General features: G+C 40.1%; 1 protein-coding gene and 1 long non-coding RNA gene across 2 annotated transcripts; one reads left to right on the top strand and one right to left on the bottom strand.

The window, feature by feature from the left end:
• Positions 1-271: 271 nt before the first annotated feature.
• Positions 272-7,588, top strand: LOC309517054. Its single transcript, XR_014213135.1, has 2 exons — positions 272-319; positions 3,517-7,588. It is a non-coding gene; the product is annotated as an uncharacterized lncRNA (long non-coding RNA).
• Positions 7,142-24,131, bottom strand: TMEM41B (transmembrane protein 41B). Its single transcript, XM_082194930.1, has 7 exons — positions 23,897-24,131; positions 18,498-18,615; positions 16,541-16,669; positions 13,840-13,933; positions 11,414-11,518; positions 9,972-10,110; positions 7,142-8,473 (listed from the first exon to the last, which is right to left on the bottom strand). The coding sequence occupies exons 1-7, from the start codon at positions 24,012-24,014 to the stop codon at positions 8,304-8,306; spliced, it is 873 nt and encodes a 290-aa protein (XP_082051056.1). The 5' UTR covers positions 24,015-24,131; the 3' UTR covers positions 7,142-8,303.
• Between the last annotated feature and the right edge of the window lie 156 nt (positions 24,132-24,287).

Below are 24,287 nucleotides of genomic sequence, written 5' to 3'. Positions count from 1 at the left end.
TGCAGTGTGGTTTTATGAGAAGACTCTGGGAGGAGCGGCGCGAGGGGATAAAGCCCATTTCCTCGACCGCTGTTGGTTCTTTCCTCAGCACCGGATAGAGTTAGAGCCCAGTCTTTTCTCTCAACGGACATTTCCGCCTCTCTGCTTCTCCCTCCCCTTTTGAGTTGTTGCCCTCATCACCCCTTCTTCACTTTTAAACCCTGCGTCCTTTGTGCCACACATCTGGAGGGAGAGGGAGCCCTCTATAGAAGCATCATCATTAGTAACAAATTCTCCAGGATTTGTGCCCATGTTGTTTGGCCGCATGGCAGAAAAGGAGGTTATAGTTATTATCACATTTTTCTTGATTGTTCCAAAGGTTTTGCATTCTTATTATTACTGTCCTCCTCCTCCTCCTCCTTGGCCCACAGCAGGGATTGTTCCTAAATTGTTTTTTCGCGGAGAGAACACAGTGCAAAGACAAAAACATGATTGTTATCTAATTTGAAACATGCTTCTTACCCTAATTTTAACATAGCTACATTTAGGTAGTGTTAGGAAACTGGCCCCAAAAGAGTTGTACACAGGGCTTCGGCAGACCATCAATCTGCCAATAGTAATAGGAGGAAGACCAGGTCCAGGGGGCAGCTGTGGGCAGCAGATCAGCTAGGCTTGTTGCTTGGGGTCAAAGCATGCAGGTGGAGGGCAATACCACCTAGTGTGGCAGATAATGTGGACAACAACATTTCCCCCTCCCTGCCTCCAAAAAGCAGCAGTTTTCTGCAAAGAATTAAACGGAAGCATAAGAAGCTGTTTACCATTAACTGATTAAAAATTAATTTTGCTTTCCAAACAGACCCTCCAAAAGCTGTTAAAATGTAGAACTCATTTGGAACTAATCAGGGTTGTGAGAATGGCAGGCACCAAATTCCATGCATAGCCCTATGCTGAAGTCTGCATTCACATGAGCACTATGCTTCCAGCTTACTCCACTCTAAAGTGCCCTGCTGCTATATACTTCATGCTTTTTTCAACAGTAGCTGTGTGTTAAAACTGGCTGAATTGCTGCAGGAACATTCTGCACTTGTTCCAAGTATCCCATAGGGCCAGTATTAAAGAGATGGTACATGAGGCTCCTGGCAGCAGTCAACTGAAACAGATGCAAAGAGTTACCATGGTAATTACCAGAGGAGTAGAATCAAATGCAGCAAACAAGAAAAGGGGACAAGGGCTAATGTTGCTGGATGCTAATGCAGAGATTCAGACTTCTGCTCTGCAACTCAAACAGGCCTTTTTGTAAGCCCAAGGGATAGTTTTCTTGCTCTAGCGGTCAAAGAGAGATGAGTAAATTAAGAGACTGGTAGCAGTGAGGCAGAAGCCTTTATTGCTGCAAATCCTCTCAACAACTAATCCCAGCTCTTAAACTGAAAGTTTCAGAATTTTAAATTTGGCTACCTTAACTATTAAAGTGTTTCAAATGTAACTTTCTTCAAAATGCTGTAAATACCAAGGGCTAAGTAGAAGCCTCAGCAGCTGGATATCATCCAACTCCCAACAAGTAGAAAATCAGAACTTTATTAGTTCAACACAATTAGCTACACTTTGGGATATTCATCCTGTGTTGTATGTGTATGTCAAAAATCTATTGTAGCAAATGCTCACAGTACTCCAATATAAGAACACTAGTCATAGAATGGCAGATTGTTTCAAGCCTTTGCTCTATGTGACAATTGTTATTCAGGTTTTTCTCTACTATTCTAATGTTTCTTATTTCAAATAGGAACAGATGCCATTTTACACCTAATGCTACACACAACAAGAAAATTCTCCTGGGTCATTCCTTTCCCAGCCAATTCTATTGCTTCATACTCTCTGCAGTCACTGCATTGATTTGCATTCTGAAGGTTACCTGAGACTTCTCGCACATAAAAAAAGTACAAAATGCATTTGACTCAACATGCAGGTACAATGCAATAATGTTACGAAAAGTTTTGTAATATTTGTATTGTGGAGAAAAGAGTGAAGAGGGGTGAGTTTTCAATCACCCTTCTGAGTGTTTAATACAGATAGTGATATTCCATAGAAAAGCTCACATGCAATAAAAAAATGTGGAAATTAGGAGGATACTCTTAGTTCAATTTATTTAGCCTGGATCCGAAGAACCACACATCTAGCTCCATACAGGCAGGGGAACTTTGAACATGGATTTATTTAACAGTAGCCCCTGAAGCTGACAGAAGTTTCAAAAATATTCTGAGATATAACATGGGGGTCTGCTTTTCAAAGGGGTATAAAAGCAATATTTCAGTCTCAGTGCCCAACAGGGGTGTACCTAGGAGTGGCCTAAACTGAAGCGCAGGCCCAGGTGGGAGTGAAAAATTGCAAAGAAAGGTGGAAAAAATGGTGATTGCCAAGGGTGCGAGGGTGGGGCTGGGGTTGTCAATACAGCCCTTTACTAAGGCGCAAGGAAAAGGGTGGGCACCAGTACAGCTCCTTGCCAAGAGCATAAGGGAGCCTAGGTATGCCTCTGGTGCCCAAGCAGATGCCCCCCCCCCGCCAGCTAGTATACTAATCCGTTAGGTAAGTCCATTGTTGTATTGATAGTTTTATTAATAATGGGGAGGGGGCAAGAAAATTACCCCCCCCACAAATTTAAAAACCAGATACCCACAAAAAGTATCTCAGCACTTAGTGGCCTTGCCTAATTTAACATACACACACGTGTGTGTGTGTGTGTGTGTGTGTGTGTGTGTATTCTCAATCGCAGACCACCATTAAGGGTTAAATATGAATATTGTTCTACAACGTGGTGTTTGAGGCAGCTCTTATTTGATTGAATAGCACAGCATTTCCCATACACATAGCAGCTCCCTCCATCTCCATTTTTTATAGTTCCTTCAAGCTTTCGCCTTCTCCCGTTTCTACCCCTCCATTCTTTCATAGAATCGTGGAATCATAGAATTGGTAGAGTTGGAAAGGACCCTATTGATTATTATCTTGATTCCCACCCCCCTGGCTCATATATATTTAAATCATTTGATTAGATCAATTGCCTCTATACTTTATCTATATCACGTGTTGATATAGATATAGTTGATATAGGAGGAGAATGTAGGTTATTTTTGTACTAAAATTTTTACAGCCCCCCCCCCAAAAAAATCTTAGTACTATTGTTGAAATTGTTATTCATGATGCTATCATTGCTACACTCTTCTGCATCAAGTTCCTTAGGCATGTTTAGTGAAGCTTCACTGGTTCCTCCTCACCATAAGAGGCATGAAGGTATCCATTATACCAGCAGAAAGTTCGGATCATGCAAGGTGCTCAAGTGGTCCAGTTTATGTTTATCTCTATTCTTTTTGTTATTTTTAAAATTTATCACTACTAAAATTTTTCTTTCCCCCTCCCTTTCCCCTTAGTTTTGTCTAGTCCTTCTTATGTTTTCTCTTCATCTTTTAAATTAGTTTTGTTAACAGTATGAAAATGCACATTAAGACTGAGGCAGTAAAACTAAGAATTGTACATTTGGCTGAGCAGGATGAATGTCTTCAAGTTTCCTATATAGATATGAAGAGATGGCTGATTTAAAGGCTATTATGTTGAATGTGAGGTGACTAGGAAACCCAATCAAAAAGAAACACATTATCACATGCATACAGCTGATGAGATTGCACATTGTTTTCATTTCAAAAAAAGATTGCTTTATCTGTTCCAAGTAGAAATGTATAAAGATAAGTACAGTTTTCTTACCCTACTCACAGTAACCAGTTTAACTGAAGTTTTTTCATGTCTAGTCTGTAGTCAGATTATATCTGTAGTGTTTAACTATTGATTTTCAGACCCAACAGAATATGTTGATTATTACTCAGATTGCATGCTGTTTAAGGCTTTAAAGGTATTTTAAGCCTGCTCTCCCCCCGCCCCCATGATTCTCCCTTAACACTTTAATAAACATCTGACACCCTGCATGCCTGTTGCCTGAAGTACAATTAGCATTTACATTGTATTACATTAATTCTACAATTCTACAAGACAAATTCTACCAGGAACAGGAAGGTGTTGACTTTATGGAATGCCCTCCCTTAGGAAGCCTGCCTAGGCTCAACACAATGTGCCATTTAGGTGCCAAGTAGACCTGGGTGTTTAGAGACACCTTTGATGGGGGCTGAGGGATACTATTTGAGTTACACTTGAGCCCATACAAACCAGTTGTTGGAAACCGCAGAAGGGGAGTTGTGCTCAGCTCCTGCTTGTGTGCTTCCCACAGGCACCTGGCTGGCCACTGTGACAACAGGATTCAGGAATAGATGTTCCACTCGCTTGATTCATCAGGCCCTTCTTATGTATGTTTGGCTGTTTTATGGTGTTGTCGCCATCTTGATTCGTTATACTTTGTTGAAAAACAACGCTGATTTTTTAAAAAGCATTTTCACAAGACTTCCAGTGAGCATAGTACTCTGCATTTGAAGAATTAGGTCACATAATTTAACTAAGCAGATGGAACTTCATCTTTGGGAAAGCTGCTTTCTGCATGGATATAAATCTCTCAACCATACTCAACATATAATTTTCTGCATCAGAATTTAATCAGTTTGAAAGAAGGGCATAATGTATACCATGTGCTACTACTGTTCATGCTATTCTCTTGAGACAAATGGGAATAAAAATTAAAGAAATAAAACAAATATTTGGGCAATTGTGGATGTTGCTCTGCACAGAAAACTGAACCCACATGTGGGAAGAATTGAGACCACAGAGAACTGTCTCCATTTATTAGGTTTCTATGAGGCATTTTATGTTCCCTAGTAAATACAAATAATGAAACAAAATCTTACCGAAGTAATATGTAATTTGGATAAGACAAGATATACGAATGTTGCTTTTCCTCTTGCACCAAGCAGTGACAGAAGCCAGGAAGTCATAGTTAAACCATAGCTTTCTATTATGTGCAAATCAAGTGCTACAGGTAATAGTTTCCAAATAAGCCAGGATATAGAAGCCAGCTTTAAAACATGGCTTCATATTCTGCCATGGCTGGAAGCCATAAACTAGTTCCAGGATCGACATAACAGCAATAATTAACTGTGATTTGCTGGCTTGTTTGCAGCTGCATTCAGGTTCCTGAAGCATGCATGTATCTCAGCTTATTTAGCTGAGATTTTATTGTCCAAACACAGCCAATGTGTCTTATTAAATTCATCCCTTGTAACCCTTGCATCTCCCCTTCCTGTTTTTCTCTTCCCAAGTAGCAAATAAAAAACAATAGCAAGGGAGCCAATCATAATGAAACAATGATCAAATAAAGCCTTACCAGAAGAAAGTGTCTGGGTGGCAGCAGAATACCGTTAGGGAAAAGGCCAAACAGATATGATGATGCAACCAAGATCTTCCATTCTATTACTAACCATACCACAGAAGAGCTTCTTCAGAGGACCTCAGTGGACAAAAATTGTATGGAATTTTTTGTTTATGTTCCACTGTGAAGGGCCATGTATGTTGACAATACAGCAATGATAAATGTGCAAAATAAAAAGTTACTGTGTTTATGGAGCAAATTTCATAACCAAAACTGTTCTATTTTCAGTTTATTACATAGAATTAAAACCATACAGCTCTGTAAAACCTAGGCTGTTACGTAGTGCAAAAAGATGTCTGAAAACTTAATTCAACCAGTTCATTGTACTGTATCTTGAACAGCAAAGACAGAATGAAGATTACCTCTTATGATGTCTCAAATCAGCAAGAACACTACACAGTTTGGACCCGGCAGAGCAGGAGTATCAACTACACGAATCACCTGCCACAGTTTTACTAAGGTCAAAATGGTTCAGCATTATAATGTGGCATTTGTTGTGACAGGTGTACTTTTAGACATTTCTGAATCAACCTCTGAAAAAATCTAACCAGTAATAACAATATACCTAGTAAGATAACATTTAGTTATGCCACTATACCATTTATTATGAGGTCAGGTCAACACTTTTTTAAAAATAGGGGAAAATCAACAAAAACTGTATATGCAGAACACAAATGATGAAGTATATTAATGTATCTTCTGTGTAGTTGCATTTACACATAATACTGTAATAAAATGATTCAATCCATATTATATTACAAAAGGACATGGCTGCAGTAGGTATTGGTACCTGCCAATATTCACATATACTCTTACATTTCAAAAGCTCCTCTGAAAAGTGATGTTTTTCAGGATGAGAGGAAAGCTATTTTACAAGATTGCAGAAAAATATTAGAATGTTTTTATTCCTAATAACCCAATGCACTTGAGCACTAAGAACCATGCAACTTCAAAAACAGACTTATGGGCAATTTCAACCATGTAAAGTAATCTCCACTTTTACCAGCTGAGTTTTAGAGTGTGCCCTTGTCTTGCTTTAAACTCAAAAAGGGCACACTACAGCAAAGGTTACACATTCCATTGCTTTCAATGGCGCTTGCAACTAGCTTTTAATGGATTGTAGCGTTTTAGTGAATAACGATTTCTGCATTTCAAACAGCATAATTTTGCCTCTTGTACATCAGATTGCTTGCCAAACATCTATGGACCTCAGAGTCTTTCACTACTGGAGCCATCATCCACCCACACCGCCAATGTCTACCTGTTCACCACTGCTTTTGAGCAATCACAGAAGAGACCTGTAACATTCTTCAGTCAATGCTTATCTGCTGAAGAGCTGCACAGCTCAAGAGAACTGCAAAGGGCCTTTGATTACAGACTGAAGGACACTGTGTACCTTAGATGAGTTGTGAACCAGGTAGGAGAATGCCATTTTGAGAGGGAAGGAGTGCCAACATATGGGAATGGAACAGGTACTATACGGTAGTTCTTCAGACTAGCGGGCATGTAGTACTTAACTGTCTACAGACTAAATTTGGCATGCTAGCCTTGATTCAAAGGAGGACAGCAGAAGCTGGCAAGTACTGTAGTCTGCTTTGTTTGTAAGAACTGTAAAATGGCTAAAATTGTTTCGTAACAAAAATAACCGCACAGAGTAATCAGGCCTAGAGATGGACACACTTGAGTGGCATTATGAACTGGAACAATATAATGAAGCCCAGAAACAGAAACAAAATACCCCTAGCAACAATAATTATTCAAGGAAAGGTATCATTACCTTGGGGAGTAAAAACCATAACAGAGCTCTTAAAATTTCAAAAATAAATTTAATCATCAGTTAGCCTTCCATCAAAACAGGGACACATCTTCCTAGCACGTCTATTTACAAGATGTACAATTTGTACATGATAACCTTAACCCAACGAAAGTATGCATGTAGGTATGGAGCTTCCTCATACTGAGGCACTTACAAAATGTTTCAGCTGCAGGGGCATGAAAACAAATGAGGGATTCCATGCCTGAAGGACCACTGTTTGGGCACTTGGAGCACCAATGGATCTTTACACCAGAGGTTATGCTATATGGCCATGCTGCATAAATAAAAACCTAGCAAACATTATATACTTAATTAACTATAATGACAGATTGTTTCTGCTTACTAACTGAAATTGATAATTCCTCAAAGTGTTTCCCACATTTTTGCATGCACTTATAAATGCATGCAAATAATTATTTTTGACAGCTGATTAATTAGTTTAATAAAATATTAACAATTTTGGAAACAGCTGCCATACATATGAAATACTGGCAAAATATATATATAAAAGTTAGCATTTTTCATGTGCCATGATAGATAAAAGTCTGATCAACCCCAACCCCAGCAAAAACATTCATATGACAGGAAAGTCACTCAATGTTTTTCAGTGTCTCCACAGTTGGCATGAAGCAAAATGAAACCCAAGAATTTCTGAAACACTGGTCAAAATATCTCTTCCTGCTCTCCCACAAGGAGCTCATTAATAAGGAATCCATACAATCCATTACCCACTGGGCTGTGGAAACAACTGTGCAGTCTATTACTTTTTCAGAATTATGAATGATGGTGCAAAGATGAGGGGTAAACAGGAATGAATTTATCACGTTAAGCCTACACAAACAAAATCAGATAAGGCATACATATACATATACTTATACATATACATATGTACTGTATATGTATATTACATATATTACTGATTAGTTAGAATGAACAATGCTTTAAAAAAAGTATATGGTTCATCTTAATTTCTTCTGAAAGCAGTTATTTTGTCTTTGTGCCCCATAAATAAAACTCAGCAAGAAGTCCAGAAACATTTTTATCTCTTATAATTCTCTCCTTTCAAATTGTGAAAGATGCGATAGAAAAGTGACCATAGAAATAGTGCTGATCCTGAGATGAAATATGGGACATGAAGATCCAGGCTAATTCTCATTCAAACTTTTGTTTAAGTTTCTTCTGAAAAATAGCTGGCAGAATGGAGAGAATAGCTAGAATCATGAGAATGAAAACAGAGTTCCAGGAGACTGCTTCACCTGCTGTTGTAAGCTGGTAGAGCGTTGTTCCAGCTTTAATTGCTACAAAAGATGGTGGCGCAACACCTGGAAATAAAAAACAAAAAAATGGATCAGGGGGAAAAAATTAAACACAAAACAGTTGTGTATTTTTTTTTAATGTCACCAAATCTTATAGATGATTCAGAAGACATGAAGGAAGAACCTGTTCTCCCCCAACTTTGCAATTCTATGATTCTATTTTTAAAGCATTTTTATTTAGGTTACCACACTAAAGTATTATCTATATTCCAGCTTGTAACTAACATGTAAAAAGGTAAAGAGACCGCTGACCATTAGGTCCAGTCGTGACCAACTCTGGGGTTGTGGCGCTCATCTCGCTTTATTGGCCGAGGGAGCCGGCGTACAGTTTCCGGGTCATGTGGCCAGCATGACTAAGTCGCTTCTGGAGAACCAGAGCAGCGCACAGAAAAGCCGTTTACCTTCCTGCCGGAGCAGTACCTATTTATCTACTTGCACTTTGACGTGCTTTCGAACTGCTAGGTTGGCAGGAGCAGGGACTGAGCAATGGGAGCTCACCCCGTCGCAGGGATTCAAACCGCCAACCTTCTGATCAGCAAGTCCTAGGCTCTGTGGTTTAACCCACAGCACCATCCGCGTCTCTAACTAAAATGTATAAGATGATCTATACAATAAAATACCGATTATAACCCCCCCCCCAATAACTAAAGCAATCAAGAATGAAAAATGGAGATTCCAAAACAACCAGCCTAAATAAAAATGTATTTGCTGCCTGCCTAAAAGCAGGCATTAATAAGCATGGGGTCAAGACGAAACCTTGTGGCATCCTGCAGGCCAAAAGCTATAGGCCAAATCAGTAGTCACCAAGGTCCACCTTCTGAAAGCTACAACCCAGAATTTCACTTCTGTCTGCTTCTGTGTCACTGGCACTTTGCCTTCTCTACTTCTGTGACTCAGCTGACTAGCCCAACCAAGCCTTGCAGATTTAATAATCCAGAGAAGCCAAGGATCCAAAGCGCCTATCATGGGTCTTGGTTCTCCAGATTTTTCACAACTTGAGGTTGCGCAAGTTGAAAGGTATTCAATACAAAGTGAACAGTCAGGAGCCCTGGGTGATCACTGGCACTGATCCAGAAATAACCATAGCATCCACACTGTAGTGGATGCTAGCAACTTTATCTGAAAAGCTTCTTGCAAAGCCGTCACCATCCCCCTGCTGGCCAGACTGCAACAGGCCTTTTTACTATTCTGAACAGATCCAATGAGCAGACAAAACAATGGTGGTGATGTAGGATTTCTTCACCACAATCATGCCACAGAGTAGGCTCAAAAATGGAATGTATCCTATGATAGGTATGTAGAATTTCAGCTCATTTAGCTGTGAAATTTACAGCCTGCATTCCTTAACAATTAAAAATAAATAAAACACTAAAATAAGAATATGCAAAAAGTTATTCAAAATTTATACAACTGCCCAAGAGATGGGGCTATGTACTAATGAAGCATGCAGAAAGGAAAACAGTGTCACATTTAGCAAATCTTTAATATTAATCTGAATTCTTACCTAGAAAAGTACCAATAAAAAATACCTTCAATGGTACATTTATTACAGGAGATGTTATATTGATAAACCAATTAGGAAGGAAAGGAGTTATTCTCAAAAATATTATGTAGTTAATGAGGTGTTCTCTGTGTCGTTCAACCTGTTGGGATATAAAAATTCCAAATTAAAAATAATCCTATTTTAGAAATATAACAGCAATCTTAATTGCATAATCATTCCCTCTAGTTCCAAAGTTTACTTGCGAGTGCTGGTCTTCACATATCTAAAATAGAACCATTCACACACAGGAGGGAGAAAGCAGCAAGTTTGGTTGAACCCCCAAGGTTCACAGAATTACAACAACAAAACCTTTGGGGAGGAACTAAGGATGTTGGCAAACCCAAAAAAAGCCAAACGAGGATGGAGTGGCCAAGGAATGCTGACTATTGGATGAAAAACCCCTCCCCAAACTGGGTAAGAGAGAGAACAAAATAGAGCATCACGGAGGACCATGGCTGATTGACTGGAACAGGGAACAGGAATACCCTATACTGCAATGCTTTGTTGTAGGTCCAACTTTACCCGTCTAATAGTGAACTCAGGTGGCTGAGGGTTAAACTGGGCTATCCCAAAATAAGGAAGCAATTTCTACATAGGGGATTCTCTAGGTAGGGGTGTGAAAGTATGTACAGAAAAATAAAACAATAAAATTTATTATTATTCCTACTACTGCCACTGCTCTTACTTCTATTACTATGAAGAAGAAGAAGAAGAAGAAGAAGAAGAAGAAGAAGAAGAAGACGACGGCCCAGAAAGCAGCTGAGAGTTTCCAGGCTTGAGGGTACAGACATAACAGCCAACTAGCAACTCATTTCATTGTCAACAAAGAGAACATATTGACATATTGCCAAATCCCCATATTTGCTGTTACTTTGTGGAAAGTAGGGGTGGAAAGAGTTATGCTACAACTGGTTTCAAGTTGACTTGCTTGAAAGTAACATTAAGCAGTGTTTGTCAAATCAGACGACACACGAACGGCATGCAAGCCCAAAATTTACTTCTAGACTCATTCCTGTCACACTGAACTATGGTTTAGCATGAAATCCAGGTTGTGACCAGGAGTGGGGGGAAATGGATACAGTGGTACCTTGGTTCTCGAACCTGATCCGTTCCAGGAGTCCGTTCGACTCCCAAAACCGTTTGAAAACCAAGGCACAGCTTTTAATTGGCTGCAGGAGCTGCAGGAACTTCCTGCACTCAAGCGGAAGCCACGTCAGAAGTTCAGCTTCCGAAAAATGTTCACAACCCAGAACACTTACTTCTGGGCTTGCGGCGTTTGGGAGCCGATTTGTTCAGGAGCCAAGCCGTTCGAGTACCAAGGTACCACTGTATTTGTGTAATTCCTATCCTCTTATACTTAAATGTAAGCTTTTAGGACAGATGTTCCACCAGAGTGACTTTACCTGCTGTGACCATTTCACGGCTTTCTCTGTTAAATATCTATAAACAACAGGTCTTCCAACTAAATAGGACAGCATATAACAGAAAGAGGCCCCAAGTCCAGAACACTGCAAATGAATGGAAAATGAGACTCTCATATATTCATCCTTCACATGATTAACATGCAATGGGGTTTCAAATAATCAATGTAGTTAAGCATTTATCTATACATTCAATATTACTCTCTCTTAGTTAGAACTGTATCACCTCAGACCACCTATAGGCGACTGCTTTGTTAGTACTCCCCTTTATGTTAAAAAGAAAATCTTTCATGCAGAAAACTAGCATATCTGAGAGAAAACTAGTCTAGAAACTCTTACCATGTATGAGTTAAAATAAAAAAATTCCATCCAGTAGCACCTTAAAGACCAACTAAGTTAGTTCTTGGTATGAGCTTTCGTGTGCATGCACACTTCTTCAGATACACTGAAACAGAAGTTGCCAGATCCTTCTATATAGTGAGAAGGTGGGGAGGGGTATTACTCAGAAGGGTGGTGGGAATGGGCTCATCTCAGCTATCTGCCAATCTCCCATTCCCACCACCCTTCTGAGTAATACCCCTCCCCACCTTCTCACTATATAGAAGGATCTGGCAACTTCTGTTTCAGTGTATCTGAAGAAGTGTGCATGCACACGAAAGCTCATACCAAGAACTAACTTAGTTGGTCTTTAAGGTGCTACTGGATGGAATTTTTTTATTTTGACTATGGCAGACCAACACGGCTACCTATCTGTAACTGAAACCATGTATGAGTTGTCTGTATGATTCTGCTGAACACACAGAAAACTCTTTTTAAACTGATTTGAATTGGACTTTTATTATACAAGGGTGTTCGTGTGTCTGCATCTGGGGCCATCTGTTGTTACAAGTGACTAGCTGTCCACAACATGGTGCACTGAGGCCACCATTTCCAAATTGCCTTCACATAGCGTTTTGCAAATGACCCTAACCATAACGCCCTTCCTTTTTCCGAAGCAGTTGTTTCAAGTCTTGGAAAGGGATGTACATCACACCCTAATTAATGCATTTAAATTGGTTTCCAGTTGCTCACTTTTATAGCCACCAGAGAAGTGGGTGGAATTGAACATTGCACTATTACAAACATTCTGTCTGCACAAGCATATTAGCTTGCTAATATGATATGAGAACACGGGAATTAAGGGGTAAGCCCTGCTGCAGAAGCAGGATGTGTTATGTGAATCCCACCCAATGTTTCTGTTTTACTCAGAGTAAACCCATTGAAATTAATGGACCTAATTTAGTCACTTTCAGTAATTTCATCGGGTCTACTCCAGGCTAAACTTAGTTGAATACTATCTAGTAAAATTATTATTTTGCTATCACTTATTCAACTTTGTCCATTAGAAAGTACTCCTTTCTGAGAGCTGATTCATCACTACCACCCCTTATGTCAAAAGCAAATTTCAGCTGCCCCAGGAGGGCAAGATTTAGTATACTGCCCTCACTAGTAAATGCTACATTTCTATTAACTATTCTCTTTCTTTGTTAGCGTTAAAATTCAGTGGAGGAAAAGCCAGTCCTACTTTACATAAAACAATTATTGCTATTGGGCACTGATTTAACAGAGCCAGCTGAATATATTTAAAATATTCTTACCCTATCTTCTAATCAGTGCACCCAACTGCTCAGAGTAGACACAATGAAATTAATGTACGTGTTTAACTTGGGTCCATTCATTTCAGTGGGTCTCCTATGAATATGACTAACATTGGATACAACCTGAGGACACCTTTTCAAATCCAATAAAAAAGATAAATACACAAGTGATTGTGTACAGAACCAGAACAATTCTTCTCTCCTTACAGATGTGGGCTCCACCGGGAAGGGAAGTTTGGGTTTTCTCTCCCCACCAATGACCCCAGTCAAGATGCCCCCTGCACCTCAATTAGGCTTAAGGGAGAAGTTCCCGTTGGCACCCACTGCAGCATAACAGAAGGGTTAAATTAAACTTCTCCTTATGCTGCAGTCTCACAGCACACCAGGGAAGAGACACTTGCAATTAAATGGGGGAAATCTATTTAGAGTAAGTAATGTGTATTTTGGCCCTGAGGCAAACCTCTGCCAGCAGGTTTTTAGGTTGCTTTCAACATTCTTTCTGTGTCTGTTTCTATGTTGTTTTTCAGTTATATTACTATTTTGTTTGTTACTGTCTTATTGTAAACAGCTTTCAACTTCCTAAGAAAGTAATAGCTAAACATTTAATAGTTAAACATTTAATTAATAAGAACTCTCTGTTCATTACTTCAATTGTTACATATTAAAAGGTTAGGCCTGTACTATTCACATCATCTGCTGCTGCACTAAATAGCAAATACCTTAAACAAATATTTTGAAGAAAAGCATTCTGTATTTGTAATTAATACTTACCAAACAAACAAGAAATAGAGCTAGGGGGAAAGGGTAGAGAAATCCTGAAAGTATACTCAGAAATATTGATCCAGGAATAGCAAAGGTTTGCAAACTGGATGGTAGGTTTAGTTAAGGACAACATTACTTTACTGTTTTGAACATGCAGAGTATATGAATGCATGTTTACTCAGAAGTTAGGTCTGACTGTTTTTAATAAAACTTTCTCCAAGTTACATAGGATTACAACCTTAGAAATTTAAAACCAATACAATTTTAAATAATTTATATATCAAAAGTATTGCCAATGAAAACAATTTAAAAGATGGTTTAATATTTGAAATATGCATAGACAGGTGAAACTCAAAAAATTAGAATATTGTGGAAAAGTTCATTTATTTCAGTAATTCAACTTAAAAGGTGAAACTAATATATGAGATAGACTAATGACATGCAAAGCGAGATATGTCAAGCCTTTATTTGTTATAATTGTGATGATTATGGTGTACAGCTGATGAAAACCCCAAATTAACAATCTCAGAAAATTAGAATATTGTGAAAAGGTGCAGTAGCTATTCAATCCATAACACCTGCAATGGGTTCCTGAGCCTTTAAATGGTCTCTCAGTCTGGTTTAGTAGGAAGCACAATCATGGGGAAGGCTGCTGACCTGACAGTTATGCAGAAAGCCATCATTGAGACCCTCCATAAGGAGGGAAAGCCTCAAAAGCCAATTGCAGAAGAAGTTGGATGTTCCCAAAGTGCTGTATCGAAGCACATTAATGGAAAGTTATGCGGAAGGGGAAAGTGTGGAAGAAAAAGGTGCACAAGCATCGGGGATAACTGCAGCCTGGAGAGGATTGTCAGGAAAAGAGCATTCTAACGTGTTGGGGACTTTCACAATCGTTGTTTTGTCAACACAAGCATTTCAGCTTGCCAGATGGAAAAATCTTCCCTGTGTGTGTTTCTGCAGGATCCTCTGACATGCTCTCCCTTCCCCACAGTCAATTGGGGGGGGGTCCCCAGGGGGGAGAGAGGGGAAAGCCCCAATGTATTAGCAGGACTTGTGCTGGTACCTGGCTCTCAGTCATAAATCTGAAACATTCATTCTGCAATGTATAGAACAGACTATTATTTTTTACTGAATTTATATACTGCCTTATACCTGGAGGTGTCACGGTGGTTCACAGACTATGCTGTTTTACTAATTTAGATACCAATAAAGGTTCACATTGGGTGGTTTAAAAAAAAAATCTGTGGAATTTCTAACCTTTATTGGGTCCCAGGGCAGGAATATAATAAATGAATCTCAGCTTTACCTCTGTGTAGGCTACTTACCGTAAGTTCTGTGAACCAAACTCTTACAAAACATAATTTTGTACTATGAAGTGCTATTCAATGGTACCATTAAACAGCCTTGTTTACAGCTGCTAAAAGTTGTTCACATAGCACTAATGGAGCATGCCTCAAACAACTTTTAAATAGCTAAGTGAATCAAAGACTCATTTCTATCCAAGTGTTGTTAACAACCTAGCAATAGCAAATTAGCATATTCTATCCCCACAGGGTGAATAACCACCAATAAAAATAAAGCTGCTTGTTTTAACAGGTTGCCTATGCGTTAAGAATTTTTTTTAACAACGTCACAGCACAAAAATATTCCTTTATGCAAATAAGTCAAGTCTTCCTAAATGCTCTTAACCCCTTTGACTTCTTATGCAGTTTTCACATCTTAAAAATACAGGATTAAACCAAGTTAGGTTGCTTCTTAAAATCAGTTTCAAAGGTTCCTTCAATTATTGATTACTACACTTAATGTTCTGTTAAAATTGATAAATCTCTCCCACTTGAAATGAAAAAAAGCAGGCTTAGAGAATCTGTGGCCTTCGGGAAGTTGCTGGACTCACTCGTCCAGCAAACATGGCTAATGGTTAGGAACATCACAAGTTGTGGTCTAACATCTGGAAGACCACAGGTTCCCCTTTCATGGAATAAATCAAGCCAGGGTAATGCAGGATAATCCCTGCTCAGATTCCAAAGGCACTGGCATTCTCTCTGCTTTCATTATCCTCTAGGATTAAATGATTCAACTCACAGGAGTGTTATTAAGGATGAAATCACCTTATTTCATAAATCATTTTATAGTTTCAAAACAAAGTCATTTGCAAAGGAAACCTATGTTCACTTAGATGTAGCTTCCATTGCCTACAATGAAGCATATTCTTTAGTAAGTACTGTATATTTAGGAATGCAGCCTTGGCTTCTTGAATTTAATCCCACAATAATACAATGTACTCCATTCGCCCCCCCCCTACCTTTCTGGTCCAATCTTACATGTCAAAATTCTGAAAAAAACATGTTCAATGCTGAAGTGGGGAAAGGGCCTTCTTATACAAACCAATGAAAACCACACACTGTTAACTACCAGCAGTTCCATATTGAAAGATGCCAAGTACGGTCACACAAATTCTTAATGGCTCTTAAAGTTGTTCCCCATATTCCATCCCACATTGTTCAAAAGCCCACCCCCCACCGGATCCTTTCAGGAGGTGCAGGGGATGGGTACCTTTTCTTCTATGAACTTCCATCTATTCACTTATCTTTGGAACCAATCCATGTAATCAAGAGGGTCCATCACCACCACACAGAAAAAAGAGCCTGGAAACTACTTCATGTTATATTCCAGAAAGCCACAGCTATGTGTATTTTTCAAATAAGGATACAAAACGTAAGTAGCAAAATAGGCCACTAACACTTGTACATAGAAGTTGTCCTTGTATTTAGAGAGAACTTTTCCTAAGGCTTTAGCATCATCCATGTCTCTGGGAACCTTTAAACATTCTCTCTCCTCTCTGTAGGGGGAAAAAAAATCAGATGACGTTACCAGCATAAACAGCAGATGCTTGCTCCAAACAGCAGGGATACTAATGGCACTGTGACATAATGTATCATGCCCTCTTAAAATTTCATGTAAAATACTAATTACATTGTTTGACTTATTGGATTTTGTAATACATACAGCCAGCTTTAAACTACTACTTGATGTTATTCTATAACCTGTTGAGGTATCAAAGGTACTACATCAAAACATCAGTTGTTCAGAAATTACTAGACAGTTTGATATTATCAAAACCTTTGCCTCCGCTCCAGCAATTATTAATCAAAGTCAATGTTCCAAGCAAGGCCTCACATCGTATTCAACATAATATTCAGGTACAACTTAATAACTTTTGATACAAGCAGATGGAACACATGTTCATTGCTTTAGAGAAGAGTAATTGTTTGTGGTGTTTAGACTTTTTATCCACTTTCAAACTGGACAAAACATTCCTTCAGAGATAGAGAAGGGCTTCAATAGATAACACATCTACAGAGAATACCCCAACTCTCTGCATCTTTGGAAGCAAGTAATTCCTTTCAAATACCTGTAGATATTATATTTTGGAAAACACTTGGGTGATTCTCAGCAGAACATACAAAGAAACTCTATGGCCACATCTACACTACAAATGTAAGCCACTTCCATACAGTGTTTGGAATTCCCCAAGTGCCAGGTGTGTTTTGCTACTGGAGCTGGTCCAGTTGTGACTACGTGGAGATTTCTGGGTGACAGGTTGGTGATTGCTATCTGCACCGAGTCTGCTGACTTGTGCACAGCAAAAGACATGCATCTTGTGCTTCTGTATTGCCCTGTGAATCATGGGGCCATTGCTGGTCATCTTACTCCTCCATCATCACAGACCACAATTTAAAAACCTCTGGCTTAGTCCATAGTTAATACCATTTTCATTTCCACTGTGTGTTTCCACTGTGTGTGTTTCTCCTTCTTGCATACTGGGACAAGTGAACTGTTGTAAGAGCAAGCTACAGTCAAACAATGTAGTTGATATCATAGAATCATAGGATTACAGCATTGAAAGAGACCCCAAGGACAAGCAGGCAAACCCCTAGCAAACAGATATTCCATTGCGGCAACTGTAACCTAGGTTTAAGGTGCCATTTAGCACTTAGCTTATATATCTGAGTTTTTAACACTGCTTCCACGTCAGTTAAACAGTAACAGCTAACTATCACAAATCCTTGAAACAGGAGTGCTCAGCATAATCAGAAATCTACAATTCCAGAGGTTGTTTGGTTTTTTGGAGAGGGGAGCTCCAATAGTTAAAACTACTTTGAACCCAGTATCGCAACAGCTTTTTGTAGTGTGAATGTGTAGTGAAATGAGCATGTGTCCAAGTTTTGTCTGATGACATAATTTTGAATTGGACAGCTCAGCTCTGCCAGACATTAACAGGTGGTTAGTTTAACCTCTAATCCCAGAATATACAACTATCCATCTGGGAAATTTAGACACTGTGACATATTAAAACTAAGATTGGGGTTAACCAGCAATATCAAGTGTTTTATATAGTAGCACTACAAGCTTCCATAGTGTATTGTCTGAACAAAAAAATCTTTGACAGTAATCTTTAAATGGCTATGTCAAATTTCTGACAGGAATGAGCCAGGCAGCGTACCTTGCGGCTTACTGGTAAATTCTGATATCAAAACTAGACATTTATACACATGGTTCCTTGCTGAAAACTTAATGAACTGTGTCCTTCACTTTAGAGTTCTATAGGTTTGTAAGGTTCTTTAGGTACATTTGCTGGAAACAAACAAATTCTCTGTCATACTTACTCACTCAGCTGTGGAAAGTTTTTATATACCAGAAACATAACAGATGCAGCTATTAAGAAGATGGACAATAATATGAGAAGGGACATTCGTGCAGATCCACCTTCTTTATGGGCCTTTCCTGAAATGGAACAAATATATAATTAATTCATGAGTTCTTACAAATCATATTTGAGGGGTTGAATTGAGGAGGGGCACTTAGACTTCACCCCTTCATGGATCACTGCCTTGCTGTGGCGAAGGGGCTTGAATAACTCAGAGAAGCTATGAGCTATGCCATGTAGGGTCACCCAAAATGGACAGGTCATGGTGGAGAGTATTGACCAAACGTGATCCACCTGGAGCAGGAACCGGCAAGCCACTCCAGTATCTCAGCCAAGAAAACTCCATGGACAAAGACAACAGGCATATAAAAGTTATGACGCTGGAAGATGAGCCCCTCAGGTCGGGAGGCATCCAACATGCTACTGAGGAAGAGTGGAGGACAAGTACAAGTAGATTCAGAGTGGATGAAGTGGCTGAGCCAAAGCCGAAAGGTCGCTCAGTTGCGGATATGCCTGGAAGCGAAAGAAAAGTCCAATGCTGTAAAGAAAAATATTGCATAGGAACCTGGAATGTAAGAACCATGAACCTGGGTAAGTTGGATGTGGTCAAAAATGAGATGGCAAGAATAAATATTGACATCCTGGGTATCAGTGAACTAAAATGGACAGAAATGGGCACATTCAGTTCGGATGACCATCATATCTACTACTGTGGGCAAGAATCCTGTAAAAGAAATGGAGTTTGACAAGTTTGACAAGGTAACTAGAGCTCACTCAAGTCTACTTCCCTAGCTTACTTTAGTAATGATAATCAAGCAATAAGTTCATTTCTTCTTAAATTTGCTTCTATTGATGGCTAAAGGAAACATGCCCATGACCAACTTGCCTGAAACAACTATTTCACTCAGGCAGGCAACTGTGTGAGACTGCTACTACATAGTAAACTGGCTAGATCATCCACCCTGCTTATCTGTCAAGAATAATAATAATCCCAGAGTGTTTATTACAATTGGTGGTGCCATGATTATGCAATGTGTACTGAATATTCCCTCTTGTGATGTTACATGGTTATGAGCTGGCAGGAGGAGTACAGAGATGATGAAACTGCCACATAAGTATGAAAATCATATGATGTGGCATAACAAGTGTTCTGAATTTAGCAATTTGCCTTGAAGTTACTACACTTGTGTAGCATGCTTTCATAAAGTCTCGTATGTCTAACAGAAGGCACACCATCTGCACAGCTACACCTGAAGTTCCATTACTCCTCTTAAAATCAGTGCCCCCCAGGAAGAATCTGTATAAAATCATTACTGTCAGCAGAAAGAAAGATTATTGTTTAGTAGCAGTTGAATTTCACAATTACAACAGCAAATGTACACTCTGGGTGTCACACTGCTATTCCAGCAAGCCAACATCACAAATCATGGCACTGTATCTGTGCTGTAGGCAACTATGCCTACAGGTAATTGTATGAATGTGCATTCATGTTAGGTCTGAAATATGCGCACAACCCACAAAGACCTATGAAATTTTAAAATGCCAAACTCAACAAGGGTTTTGAGAAGATAAGCTGATAACCGTTTTTACCTGATTTTTTCCCCCTGCCATTACATTTTTTTTAAGCTCTTGAAATTATGCTCATTTTAAAAGTTCAATTTCCACATTACATGCCAATTTCTAACAACTGCTATTGCATTGGAGGCTAAACAAAGCTTACAAGTTTCCAATGCATTACGCTTTTAAATTTTACTTTGATTAGAGTGCTTTTTGCATGATTCAATTTGGAACAAATTCTATTGCAAATAAATTCAAAAAAATCATTAGGACCACTCAAGTGACATTATATGCAAAGAACTGAGAGTTAACATTTAACTGCACTCAATCATCTCAAGTACAGTAGATATCTGTAATTACAACTTCAATTTGGCAAAGGCACTTCAATTACTATTCCAACATGAAAAACGGTTCAATATAAAAGTGATACTGAACATTATTTTGATGCACTGTTGTGATAAGCCCACTGAACCAAAGGAATTATTTTAAAACTAGAATGTACTGCATACCTTAATTTTAAAGTCCTTGTGACAAAGCCAACTTTTTAAATGTCTTTGACACAAGTAATTTCACTTACAGGAGTTTGCCACAGCCAGTTAAGAGTCAGAGTAAGAACACGTAATCATAAAGTAGCATTTACTGTACTTCCTCTATTCCTTACCCACTTATATCTAAACTGGATAACACAGCAAATTTATAGAATAGGCTTTAAAATTCGAAGTGCAGCTACTCTGAATAACTATGTCAAGTTCTGAAATAACAATGATTTCCAAAGCATCTAATATAATGTGGCTACAACAATGTCGCCATGCCAGTTTAGACCAATTACGGTACATGTTTAAATACTCTGCTCTTTCAGGCTGTAAATGTCAAAATGTCCTTACCTGTACCAAGCTACTAGGGTTCCCAATTTTAAAAGGCAAAAGGCAGGACTGGTTGCCCAGGATAAAATTTGAAGTGCCACAAGACCATCATCTTAGGAAACCTAAGTACATGTAGGTCTGGTCAGTCTGTGGGTGGCAATCCTCTCAAAACCACACATGTGCTGCCTTGGGTCCCAAGATACAAGAAAGGCAGGCTATACAGTACATGCAGAAAAAGTACAGTGGTACCTCAGGTTAAGTACCTAATTCGTTCTGGAGGTCTGTACTTAACCTGAAACTGTTCTTAACCTGAAGCACCACTTTAGCTAATGGAGCCTCCTGCTGCTGCTGCGCCACTGGAGCCCGATTTCTGTTCTCATCCTGAAGCAAAGTTCTTAACCTGAAGCACTACTTCTGGGTTACTGGAGTCTGTAACCTGAAGCGTATGTAACCTGAAGTGTATGTAACCTGAGGTACCACTGTACTAAAATGGTCTGTATCCAACCTATGAATTCAATGTATCATTTCTGCTTTCCCGAGAGAATGATATCCCGTGTGCTGTTCTGGGGGATCCTTCAACCATCTGGAACAGATCTGGGGAGGGTGCAGACGGAGGAGATGGTATAAGCCCTGTTGCACTAGTGGGAATAGTTGCACTGGCTTCCACTAGCAAACCAAGTTAGTTGAATACAGCCTTACGGTTTCCTTCACCCCCTCAAATAAATGTAGTTACCCCAGTTTTGTATTTAACCACTCACCTGGTTTCCACTGCCAACCAGGAACTCAACACAGATGGGTGAGTGGACTAGCAAAGAGAACCAGAGTACTTGTTTCTCTTTTGCCAGCCTGTATAGCACCCATTCTGGCTAAAAGAAAGGGGTTTCACTTCCTCTGCAGCCACCACAGAAATACAGTGGACTGGCGAAGAAGAAACAGACAACTCAAGTTTTTCCACTGTCAGGCTGTTGTTTCTAACGTACAATAAGTAGGGCCTCTCTTAATAAAAAAGCAGGCAAGTAAGAAACTTGGGAGGCTAGGAATAGGCTCAGTCCTTTCTGAGCAGCCCTGCATGAACAGTATCTTATGTCTTAAAACTAATGCAATCATTAGCAGTGTTCCCATCTAAAATGTAACCTGACAGAAAACCATGAGAAAGATGTTAGGAGATCTGTCTATCTGAAGACATGCAAGTTATGGCAAATATGGCAAAGAGAACATTTCACACACAAAAACATGCTTCACTAATACGCTCGGAGAAAAATGTTTTTGGAGAGAAGCATTTTCTCACTTGTGAGCAGTTTGCTCTGCCTTCCCGCAGTTCAACTTTACATATCTGAAGTGTATGTAACCTGAGGTACCACTGTACTAAAATGGTCTGTATCCAACCTATGAATTCAATGTATCATTTCTGCTTTCCCGAGAGAATTTCCCAGACATTTCCACTCAGAACCAGTAATGACACACTAGGTCATCACAAGGTTATTCTAATAAAACAACTTCTCTTCCTAAGCCTACTCCCACAAAACACAACACATAATCCTACTTCATTTTCAACTATCAGCTATCTATTCCAGGTGGGAAATGTATGCTTGTGGAAGGTGGCAAATCTCCCAGAAGACAGTCTTTCATACAGCCTAGAGGAAGCAACTTAATCCCACCAAGAACATCCTTCCAAATAAGTCTACAGGGATTGCAAGTGTTTAGTGAAAAACACCTCAGATTTGGGATACGCATTCAACATACAGTATATTCCCAAGGAAACTTTGCTGAAGAGGCTAGACATATCCCATCACTGATAACCATCTGGCAGGCATCACATATGACATTGCAGACATCCCTTTCTAATTCAATCACAACTACTGTGCCAATTTTATTCACATGAAGGTTTGGAAAGACTTGCGAGAAGTTATTCACTATTGTCTCTAAGACCTTAAGAATCAATGGAACCTGTCATAACCTCACAGCTGGAACTATGCACAGGTCCCACTGTAGATATTACACTTTGAATACAACAGCTGAAAGTTAATGCATTTTTGTACTCAACTCCTGAACTACATTCCTTACTCCACACCGCTTTCCTAGGCCCCTAACAACTGGTTTCCTTCGTGCATAATGCTCATCATTAGTATTTATCATATTTAAAGCACTTCTTGTTATAGGAAATCTGTTCTCAGAAGACCAATGGCTACGATTCAAACTCCGAAGCCACCACAGTGCAAACTGGTCTTGATCTGGTCAGTGTCCAGAGGGGTGACTGCTTGGGAACCTTGGGTTCCGTGAGTAAATAAATGCATAAAGCAGGCTAACAGCAACTTGTCCAATAGGAATGAACACAACTTTACTGCTGAATGCCACAGGCCACCCACAATATCCCAATTGCCCAACATCACCTTCAGAGATTTATGACTAATGAGTCTTGAACCTGAATTATCTGCTTTGAGGTCCAACGTGGAAGAACTGCCCCACACCACGCCATATGGGCCTCCACACCCATGAGAGCACAGCAAACTTCCCAAGTAGGGCTCCTGACAGGCCTCGGGCCCCCCAGAACTTGTTTTCAAAAGGCCTCGACTTAAAAGGCTTAATAAATGCGTCCCTTTGAGCATCTGCAGAGTGCCAAAGAAAACCGAGAACCGGCCAGCCACGGATTATGTGGGAAGATGGTTCAGTTCGGGATCTAGGCGAATTTGAACCCCGGCACTTCTTGTTTTGTGGCATTAAACGCTGCTTCGGAGCATGTGCATTTCCCCTCTGAGTCACCCTCCTCCTTCCTCTTCCTCCTCCTCTCCCTTCCCGCGTCTCCTATCCTTCATTCTCCAGTGACCCCGGAACACCTCCAGGCACACCGCCGGCTTGGTTCCAGCGTCCCCCCCCCCCAATCCATCCATCCATCCATGAATCTCTCACGCGTTCGCCTCCTGCTGCTTCTGCTTCCCACCTGCAAGCAGCTCCTGATGCCTTTCCAAGGCAGCCTCCGCCTCCTTCGCTGCCGCCGCCGCCTCTTCCTTCTCCGACGTCCTCCCGGACCCTCGCTGGCTCGTGCCCGGCTGCGCCATGGTAGCCCCTTCGGCGACGCCACCAGCCCCTTCGCCGGCCGGCCAACACACAGGCCCGGCTCAGCCTCCGCCGGCGCCAAGAACCGCGAGAGGAGGCGGGATCGGCCGCAGCCCTCCCCTCAGCGCCGACGCCGCCCGCTCGCCGGCTCCGTAGGCCGCAGGCGCGGACTCTGTCATTCCGCCCCGCCCCTAGAGGCTCCCCCGCCGCCCTTCTGCCAACACCTTTGCTCTTGGGTTCCTGGAAGGGCTGCCCACGTTTTCTAGTAAATACCG

This window comes from Podarcis vaucheri, assembly GCF_965113315.1.
Source record: "Podarcis vaucheri genome assembly, chromosome: 1".
NCBI lineage: Eukaryota > Metazoa > Chordata > Lepidosauria > Squamata > Lacertidae > Podarcis > Podarcis vaucheri.
The sequence above is the reverse complement of the archived record's forward strand: the minus strand, read 5'-3'. Positions and strand labels throughout refer to the sequence as shown.